We start from the raw sequence: 10547 nt of genomic DNA, 5'->3' as shown, positions 1-10547 counted from the left end.
AGGTGTTAGGGGTTCCTTAACCCCTCGTCAAGGGGGGGGGGGGTACTGTCACGCACCCCGCCACATCTCCGGGAGCCCCCCGGGATGCTGGGGGCGGTCAGGGTCTGACGTTGCCCAGTGTCTGGGAAATTCAGGAAGAGGTGGCTAGTTTATATGGCCGACTCTTGCTCTAGCACACGCCGGTTATAGTTCTGCTGTAGGGAGGTGCTATGTGCACTCTGGTCTCCTGGTTTTACGATGCCAAGCTAGCAGTTTGGCCCCCTGGTGTTGGTCACCTCTGCTGGCTCCCTGGAATCTAGTGTCTCACCAGCATCTCTGGCCCTGCAGCCTTCAGTTAAGTTATCCTTCGTGCATATCATCCTCTGCATTGTTGCAGTTAGGGATTGCTCTCTCTGTGTATATCTTTATATCATCATCTGCATTGTTGCAGTTAGGGGCTGCTCTCTCCACTGTTTCTTATATTCTCTGTACAGTGTACCCCGGCGTGAGTTTCTGGGTATTTGATTTGTGAGCACCTCCTTCTGCAAAGTGGTCGCCAGTTGCCTTGTCCCCGAATAAGTCCAGACGGCATCCCGGTAATTGGTGGGCCTAACCTGCCGAAGAAAGGCGGCTGTTATTGGTGAAACAATAGTTTGCAGGAGACAGCCTGAGTACTGTTAAGAGTGTAACAGCTGCTGCCCATGACGTCACCGCCGATACATGTAACTGATTCTGATTCTGATGTGTTTTGCTTGAATTTTTAGACACGTGCACACTATTTTATTAAATTTTATTATGGCATTCCATATGTTTTATTACCATTTTGTAGTGTCTAATTAAAACTGTTAATTTTAAAAGAAACCATTCCCTATTTTTTTAAATAATTTATATTGTATTTGTATTTTTCCTGTTCACAGCCAGCGCTGGTACACTCTTTGATTTTTTTTACCCACTTTTCAGGTAGCTGGGAGTCCCACCCAATTTTCTGGAGCTTCCTGGTCATATGGTGCCACATATCCCTCCAGATGGGTAAAGGACACTTCTATTTATCAGCCTCAGTTATATCTTGCGTCACTGTAAGGTTTTCATCGACTGCAAGGCAAAACAGGCTGTTAATTAGAAATTACCATTATTCATCTGGGGGTAAACAATTCCAGGGACAGGAGTCTGTGAATGTCCCCTGCGATGATGGTGTACTGTGTGGCCAATTAGACACAAGGGGTGAAATGTAATAGGATGAGAGATTTAGAAAGTGAGAGATTTGGTAAGAAATCTCCAGTTTTTTTCCAAAATCAAACTGGTATTGCAGTGTAAATGATTGCCGCTTTAAAAAAACTGGAGATTTCTCAACAAATCTCTCACTTTCTGAATCTCTCATCCTATTACATTGCAGCCAATCACAGACTATGGGCCGCAGAGATCTCCGATCCCTGCTGCGATCCTCCCTGCAGCGCCGCCGGCCGCATCCCCCATAGGTTTCTATGGGGGATGTGAAGCTGCCCGATGTATCAACATCGGGCAGCCCTGGGCTATCGCCATTGTAATGTGGCGATAGCCCAAAATAGCCTATGGCTACACTTCGCACTGCCCGAGCTGGGCAGTGCGGTAAGAAGGGTCGGCGGGGGTCAGCGCATAATCGCGCATGCGCTGACCTCCCGGCTTCCGGGTTAGGGCTTCGCAGGGACGGGCTCCTATCGGAGCCCTGTCCCTGCGCCCTCAACTTTCATACATTCCGGTGATATGATTGCATTTTACAATGTGATCCTGGGCGGTAATATTCCGCCCAGATCGCATTGTAAATGCAATCATGATAAATGGGCCCCTATGAGAGCAAAGCCAATGAGACAGTGCACTAAAGTGTCAGTGCAGATCATAACAAAAGAATGTGCATATGTACATCATCTGGAACCGAGATAGAAGCCAGTAATTCAGCAGAGGTAGTGGTCACCCTACACCACTGCACCCGAGATGCCCACCCAAAACTTTCACACCGAAAATCTACACCACACACAGTTGTTTTATGTGTCCACAATCCATCACTTTTAGATTTTGGGATGGGTCATGCATGAGGGTTATACTGTCTACTGAAAGCTGTCATCAGTGCTATCAATACCTAAAGATTAAGTGGTTCTGGTAAATAAGTTATTTATCTAGAACAGTTGCTTTATCTGAAACTGCTTATAATAAATCATTTCTATAGGAATCAAATATAAGGCCATCCTAAGCCCCTTCCCCACTGCACACCACTCTCCAGCCTCCAGGAAAGCCACAGTTCTCTCCTGCAGAAATGCTTCACATTTTCAGATATCTCCATTTTCTGAGAGATATCGCTCTGCATTATCTTACTGGGAGCTCAGTGGTGCAGAAACTTTTCAGCAGTGGCCTAGTTTATGCAACACGTATAATCAGGGATTAACCCTCTCACTTACAAAGTCTACACACCAAGATGTAGCACCGAGAACGAGGGGTAAATTTACTTAAGCATCTAAAAGAAAAAGAGGCAATGTTGCCCATAACAGCCAATCAGATTTTGTCTGTTATTTCTCTGCTGCAACCAAGAAAATGTTCGACAAAATCTGGTTGGTTGCTATGGGCAACATAAATTATTTTTCTTTTAGACACTTACAGTAAGTAAATCTACCCCTGAGGGTTCCCTGATTGAAAATCTTTACTGGTACCTTATATAGATGTGATCAGGTTTCTGGTCTACAATCATTTACTTATAAGCAACTGAATCATTGGGTTGGGAAAAAAATATGTTTTGTGAGATAGATGGCGCTAGACTTTTTTTGCTAAAAACAATATGCGTGTCCCAGGAATATGGATGCTCCTACCTCACTTACGGATAAAGAAACCGCTATGAGAGTTACTACACATATCCAACCGTGAGTACTGGTAAGCCACATAAAGACACCTATATGTGAAAGTCATAATTTTGATGAATGTGGGTAAGGTATGACAAATGGATGAAAAGAAAACACCCGTCAAGTAAAAGCCCCTTATTCGGATTTACTCGGACGGTTGCGTATTACGGACGGGCACCGAGTGTTCTTAACCCCGCCTATTGTATGCATCGCTCACACCGTCCGAATGCGGTAGGATGCCAAGCAAATGCATCGCGAGTGGATGTTTCATGTCAACACCCACTCGCTGGCCTGTGAGAACCTCCCCCATCCTCCGATGGTCGCCGACCATCGAATGATGTACTGAGTGGTCAGGCAGCCACGAGTGCTCCAGACCACTTGGACATTTTTCCGTACGAAAGCAGGGATATGGGCGGGCAGCTGACATCGGGCTATGTTAGCTGTCCGCCCCCCACACATGCGTCATGGCCGGATTACCATACGTATGCCCAGCGTTTTCATGGGAACGCCCATGAAACGCGGGGCGTACGCATATGGTAATGAGCCCAAACAGCCCTTCACACCACTCTCCACCCCCTGCTCGGATGATTCCGTACGATTGTTTTCTGCATGGAATTCACGCCATGTTTGGACGTGTGAGGCCATTCGCACACGCGCAGAAGCGCCTCTGCACATGCAAACACACAAAACATTGGCCGGCCGTACACGCAGCCGTCCGACTGAATCAGAATAACCCCCATAGTGAGGTTGAGGCAGCAAAAGATAAAAAGCAGCACCTGGAACTCGAACTGAATCATTGGGTTTGTCCGTAGCGTCAGTATTTAAAAAATAATGTGTCAGCTACTGAATCCTGTAAAACAATCCAAGTTGGACTTACCATAATACATGTGTTATACCCCTTTCAGACAGAAAAATCCCAAAAACCCAGGTATTTCCCGGATACAAAAACCCGGGTACAACTAGACAGCAAGGGGCTGACCCCCTTTCACACAGGAGCAAAAACCCGGGTATTTCCCGTGTCGACCCCTTTCACACAGAAGCCGGATTTTTCCTGCAAAACTCTGTGTGTCATAAGAAAAGGACAGTTTTAAAGGCACACAGAGATGAGGTCATGAAAAGTGGGAGGTGTCTGCTCACTGCATTGCATTAAACATGGCTGACAAGTTGCAGAACACCCTCTCTATTAACCTAAATACTATGACACAGTAGAAGTACAAGGACACATTGGTTGTATGTTTGAAAGAACTTGTTTTATTTTTCACAAAATATGTTTTATGCAGTTCACTTTAAATATAAAATGTTTTCAAATATAAATCTTTAGTGGTCATAAATACCCTTTCAACACTGAAACAACATTGAACTATTGCAACACGAGGTAGAATATGTATTTAGCATAGGTCTACTATCAGTGGTGGGTGAATAGGTTGTGCTGCCATCCAAGCTGGTATTGTATAGGGGAGACACACACCTAGTCTGACTGTCCAGCAGCCACACATTTTCATCCGGCACTGTATATATAGATAAACACTTGTATTTGCAATTTTTGGTACCTGTAGGGCACAGGTCTTCAACCTGTGGCCCTTCAGATGTTGTGGAACTACATGTCCCCGCATGCCCTGAGTTTTTTTGCCATCCTACTATAGGAAAAAATGTGGCAATGCATGGTGGGACATGTAGTTTCACAACATCTGGAGGGCCACAGGTTGAAGACCTGTGCTGTAGGGCAATTCGAAACACTCTGGCTCCTGCCGGGCAGTGAAAACCCGCACGGCCAGGAATCTGTGCCGCACACAGCAGTTTACAATGATGGGATCCGGCTGAAACCAGGCGGCCTGGGTGAATGGTCACATCTGTGCCCATTATTAACTACGGTGTGTGGCACGGCTTCTTGGCCGTGCAGGGTTTCGCCATCCGACAGGAGTCGGAGTGTGTGAAATAGCCCTTAGTACACCCCAAAAAAATATAAATATATAAATATAAGCCCCAAACAGGGAATTTTTTTATTGCCTTAAAGATAAAGAAGAAGGCATACTGTTTACACATTATAGATTATGTTCAGCCACATATCTAGAGTATACTCTATTTGTACACATTTAAATATAAAAAAAGTTTGAGAACTTTGATTCAGCTCCAAACTGAAGAACCAAATTAACTTTTTTCAGGCTCATAAACTAAAGAACCACAATACTCTACTGTGTACATTAAAATGGAACACAGCATTTAACGGGCCTTGTAAGTGCCACTTTTTAAGCAAGAAAAATTGAACGAGCCCAGAAAAAATATAAAAAGAACAACCATATAGCAACATTACTACAAATGCCTGTAGGCAGTGCTGATTACAGTGCTAACAGGAGTGTTATGATTACTGGCATTCACTGAATCATCAGCATAATTTTTCACATTGCCATATTGCCTACTATATCCTGTGCCATTGACAGTATCATGCACTGTCTCCTGTGGACTGGTATTGGCATGTGGCCTACTTAGCTGTGTGGCATGTGAAAAATTATTGCCCATGTTTTCAGTATAACTACGCCCTTGGCCCTGCACAGTAGTTTGGCTTGAATTTGAAGGCATAAATGTATGGCCTCTGTGTGGAGGATTACAATAATCACCCTCAGCGTACGGACTACACAGCTTGTAAGGGTGCGGATTCTGTAATGTAGACACCATATTGGTAAGGAAGGTCATCTGTGCATCTCGATTTTCACGCGCTATGCGTTCGTGCAGACCCACCAACTGTGTGAGAAAGGAATCTTGCAACTGTCTCTCGTTGTCAAAGAAGCGCTGCAGTCGGGCATCCTCTTGAGTTTGAAATTCAAGATCGGACTCTCGGAGATGATCTACCAGGATTCTTGACATTGAGCGCGTAGCAAGCTCCATCTTTGACGGTTTTTTCTTCCTTGCAGGTACATCAAATACTAAAAATAAAGGAAAAATCATTACAATCGAATAGCTGCCATGCCAGTGTGTATATATATATATATATATATATATATATATATATATATAGAGAGAGAGAGAGAGAGAGAGAGAGAGAGAGGGCGGGATGTATTAAAATACATCGCCGCCCTTCGCGCCCCCCCCGCCGCGATGCCGCCGCATATGTACTAACATATGCGGCTGGCATCGCGATGCGGTGACGGAGGCCCCCCGCGATACCTGTACTGTGGTCTGCTGGGGGTCTCCGTCACCTCCCAGCCGGCTTCTGCTGCCTACACGCCGGGGACAGCTAAGCAAGCTGTCCCCGGCGCTTCCTCCTCCCCCTGCAGCCGGAAGGACGTCCGGCTGCGTTGCTAGGGGGAGGAAGGGCTTACCTTCCGGGGTCCAGGAGGACCTGCAAGAAGGTAAGCCCAAGGGAGGGGGGAAAGGGGGGGTCGGCGAGGCGGCGGGGTTGCGGCGACGCGGCGGGCGGCGAAAAGAAGCCCATAGGCTTCTATAGGGTATCGCCACCCAAAGGTGGCGATACCCTGCCCTGCGGTGACGTGGCGAACGGGTTTTAGTACATAGGAAAATGCGGTAAAACGGGGGTTTTACCGCATTTTCCCTTTAGTACATCTCGCCCAGAGAGAGAGAGAGAGAGAGAGAGAGAGAGAGAGAGACTACTACTGGTTCCCACGTGTGCTGTAGTAGTGGGTGCGGGGTTGTTACCTGTGTTACAGTGGGACTACAGGTCCCAGGAAGCCTGCAACACATGCTGATACTTGTGAGAACCACAGGTACCAGCATGTGGGGCATTAAAGGCCTGCTGATACCTATAGCCCCCTGTACATCTATTAAAATAGATACACAAACAATACTTGAAAAACTTACTGTTACGACGCAACGTTGGGGTCTCAGTCTGTGCAGGAGTGGGTGTCCCAGATGGAGTAATGGTGCTGGCTCCACTGTCCTCAACCTCAGCCTCTATTGGATCAATTGTGTCCTCCATGGCAGCAATAGGATCAGGGATGCTGTTGTCTATGCTGTCTTCCAACTCCATTATAGGTGGGCAAGATGGGCTGCATTCTGGAGATATGCTCCGTGATGAAGCTGCACTGGATGATGATATGGCAACAGGGTTCACCAGGGCAGAATTGCCAAAGACCTCGTTACATTGGTCGAAGTAAACCCATTCCATCCTCCCAGCACCACTTTTCCTCCTGTTGTTGTCACAAACTTTGTTGTAGTACCTGCGCAGAGCTTTTAGTTTGTTGACCACCTGCTGCTGGGTACGCACAATGCCCCTTGAAGTGAGGACCTTGGCAATATTGGTGTAGACTACAGCGTCCTTCACTGTGCCAGTAATCTGTTTTCGGATTTCTTCCTCCCCTCTGACACTGAGCAGCTCACGGATCTCCTCATCTTTCCAGTGTGCCATGGCCATTTACTGCTGCGCTGCACGCCTCTGCCACGTGCGCTCAGCCAATCAGGGAACCTGTAAAGATCAGCCAATCACGCAGCGCCATGCTGCACAGCCAATCAGCATGATTTTTCAATAGTCGGGAGAAAAACACGGGTCGGACCCTTTCACACAGCCGCAAACATGTGTCTGACACGGGAAAAACCCAGGTAAATACCTGGGTCGAAGTCCCGGAACTTTAGACCCGTGTTGACCCTTTCAGACAGAAGAAAAACCTGTGTCGACACGGCAAGAGCAGGGAAATTACCAGGTCTTTTTTTCTGTCTGAAAGGGGTATAAATTAGGCCTTGGCAAGGGAAAAGTTTCTTATTAAACAAAAAAAAGGAGGCTGACACAAAGAGGACAATTCAAGTAGCCATTAGTTGTCAGTAAATTACGCTCAAGTGCTTGAATGAGCATGTATAAACTCCCAAGGAGTGTGAGATTGAGGTTTTTCCCAGAGTCAGCTTTAGGGCTAATCATTGTTTAGGTGTAGTATAGGGAGCTTTGGGGTTATCAGGTGAAGGAAGTTAGTAGTCAATTTGTTTGGGGGTGTGTTGAGGGTGGAGTGTAGGACATTTTGCTTTACTGCATAGTTAGAATTTGCCTCTGTTTCTGCATTCGAGGACCAGTAGCCCAGCATCCCTCAATCCACAGGTTCTCAAAGTCGGTCCTCCCACACAGTGCAGGTTTTGCAGGTCTCATCACAGAATCCAGTGAAATAATTAGCTCCACCTGTGGATCTTTTAAAATGTGTCAGTCAGTAATGAGTGCACCTGTCCTGCGACCTGGAAAATGGGAACTGCGGGGGGTTCTGAGGACCCAGTTTGACAGTGGCGTAACTATAGCCCCGCAGCCCCCACGGTGGTGGGGAGGCGCTGAGGGACTGTGGGCGCCGATCTGCGGGGCTATAGTTACAACTTACTAACTAGGCCTCCCACCCACCCAAGTAAACTTACACACACCCCTTACCCCTCCGCATCTCGCACCGCATTCAGGGTCCCGGCCGCAGTACAGATCTTGTCCTGGCTCCGTCTCCTCCTGCAGTTCTAATGAAAAATAACTATCAGAAAATGGCTTCCCCCATACAGCAGACAGTTTTTTGGGATGCTAGAGGAGGAGCGGGCCTCCTCTAGCATCCTTAAAAACTGTCTGCTGTTAGGGGGCAGCCATTTTGTGATGGTCATTAAAGAACTGCAGGAGGAGACGGAGGTGGGAGAAGATCTGCACTGCGGGAACCTGAATGCGGCGGCATGCGGAGGGGTAAGGGGGGTGTTCACTTGGGAAGGAGGGGGGGGGGCAGCGCTGCCGATATCGGCGGGGGGCACAAAAATTCTAGTTACGCCACTGCAGTTTGAGAATCACTGCCTTAATCTGTTTAAAGGACATGCACTTTTTTCTGTTTCTACAGTGCATTTTTAGGAGTCTAGATAGGTTGGTTTAGAGTATGATGGCGGTTCCTGTAGGTATTGTATGGCTTTACAAAGGTGCGCTTTCTGTTCAATACATTAAACTAGTCTGCTCTACCCTACTGGGGGGGTCAGGGGCACTGGCTGTCTGGGTGGCCCATTATGGTGTATTTTGGCGGGAGAGTTGGAACCTCACATGGGCCCTTATTCTGATCGGTGCGGATTTCTCCGCATGCGGTCGTACCGCCGATAGTTTTGGACTGCGCATGTGCAGAGGTCACTCTGCGCATGTGCAAGCGGTTTCGCCGCACGTATTCTTTACACGCCGCACAGGGGGCGGAGAGGGGCGTGAAGGGCTACTTAGCCTCATTACCCTATGCATACGCCCCGCGTTTCATGGGCGTTCCCATGCAAACGCGGGGCGTATGCATGGTAATGAAGCCGTGACGCTTGTGTAGGGGGCGGGCATCTGACATCGCCGGATGTCAGCTGCCCGCCCCCATACATGATTTCATACGGACAAGTGTCCGTGTGGTCTAGGGTGGCGGGAGCTGGTGGAGCGTGCGGCCCTGCATTCGATGTTCGGCGACCATCGAATGCAGGGGCTGCTCCCAAGATGGAGGAGGCATATCCCCCGTCCACTTTCATGCGGACCGCCACATATCCGCGTACGGACGGAGGTAGCGATCCGTATGGAAGGCGGGGATTCGCCTGCACGGTCCTGGCCGCATATTCTGATCGGGCCGCACCGATCAGAATAAGGGCCATTGTCTAACTGTAAGGGGGAATTGGCTCAGTTATTGGCATGTCGTGGACATTGGAGCAGCATAAGACGTGATGGCACTCAGCATCTGGTTATTCATCCTGCCACCATACTACTGAAGGTTGGTTAAATAAAACAGTTGTCCAATTTCAATGGGATTTCTGTTGTCAGTGTTGTTAGATAAGTGTCGAGTTTTAGTGGTTGGGAATTATGATCAAGGTGTGCGGACATCTCACATCTGCTGATAGGAAGTTTATTGCTTATAATGTGTTCAAATGTGTTAAAAATGAGAGGCTGCAAATTTGTGCTTTTCAATTAGAAATCAGTGTTAAATTAACAGGTTTCAGTTGGGTGTTAATGCAGATTTAAGTTCACAGCTCCATGCTAGGTGAAAAATAGGGAAAAATTCTAATTTTAAGGCAACATTTTTGGACACTCTCCCTATGAATAATAATGTACAGCATTTAGCGTTTTTTAAATGAGTATGATGATTTTTTTAATTTTTCAGGTTTTTTCTCTTTAAACTGATTTATCACCATCCGCATCCTCATATGTGGATGTGATGTGATAATATCAGCCCAATTAGCAATGTGGCCCAATTAACACAGACGTATAATTTATCGCATTTTTTGTGAGAAAGCTCTGTCCCTGTGAATGGTTCTACGCAGCATTATCAGGATATTTTTCGTAAAGAATACCCTGATCTTGTGCTGCGCAAGCACCAACTCCAACATCACTGCTTTTGCCACCATTTGAAGCCCCCTCATGCACACACATCGCAACCTTCCCACCACGGAACATACTCACCTACCCTTTGGACACATATAGCTGATCACTTTGCTCTAGGGTGACCAACTCATCCCTTTAATCCGGGACACATATTAATTACACAGGTTCTGTGACAGTTTAAAACCAGGTGAAATGGAGTCTTGAGGTGTGGCAGTTTAAAACCAGGTGAAAGCCAGCCACAGAACCTGTGTAATTAATATGTGTCCCGGATTAAAGGGATGAGTTGGTCACCCTACTTTGCTCCCGTCCCTGCACAGCTTCCACTGCCCATAGGGCATAAAAAGCTGTTATGGGGTATTTTTTTTTCTTATACTGTAGGTATTTTATTGAAGGTTTTTGAATTTGCAGATGGAAGTTATTTT

The 10547-nt window shown here is 47.0% G+C and overlaps 1 protein-coding gene across 1 annotated transcript; it reads right to left on the bottom strand.

The window, feature by feature from the left end:
• Positions 1 to 1021: 1021 nt before the first annotated feature.
• LOC146009680 (uncharacterized) lies at positions 1022 to 6825 on the bottom strand. The gene is made up of 3 exons (XM_083150138.1): positions 6657 to 6825; positions 5327 to 5764; positions 1022 to 1071 (listed from the first exon to the last, which is right to left on the bottom strand). The coding sequence occupies exons 1-3, from the start codon at positions 6823 to 6825 to the stop codon at positions 1022 to 1024; spliced, it is 657 nt and encodes a 218-aa protein (XP_083006264.1).
• Between the last annotated feature and the right edge of the window lie 3722 nt (positions 6826 to 10547).

Source organism: Crinia signifera, chromosome 6, assembly GCF_055691185.1.
Source record: "Crinia signifera chromosome 6, ASM5569118v1, whole genome shotgun sequence".
Taxonomy (NCBI): domain Eukaryota; kingdom Metazoa; phylum Chordata; class Amphibia; order Anura; family Myobatrachidae; genus Crinia; species Crinia signifera.
Note: the sequence above shows the minus strand (reverse complement) of the source record. Positions and strands in the feature narration are given on the sequence as shown.

What these genes read in the sequence shown, in the direction of transcription:
- LOC146009680 (XM_083150138.1), bottom strand. Translation starts at nt 6,825, where the DNA reads ATGGAGTTGGAAGACAGCATAGACAACAGCATCCCTGATCCTATTGCT. An exon ending in CCCAACGTTGCGTCGTAACA is followed by an intron (nt 5,765 to 6,656) that starts GTAAGTTTTTCA and finishes CTTTATTTTTAG; the next exon opens with TATTTGATGTACCTGCAAGG. An exon ending in TTCACATGCCACACAGCTAA is followed by an intron (nt 1,072 to 5,326) that starts GTAGGCCACATG and finishes TTTGCCTTGCAG; the next exon opens with TCGATGAAAACCTTACAGTG.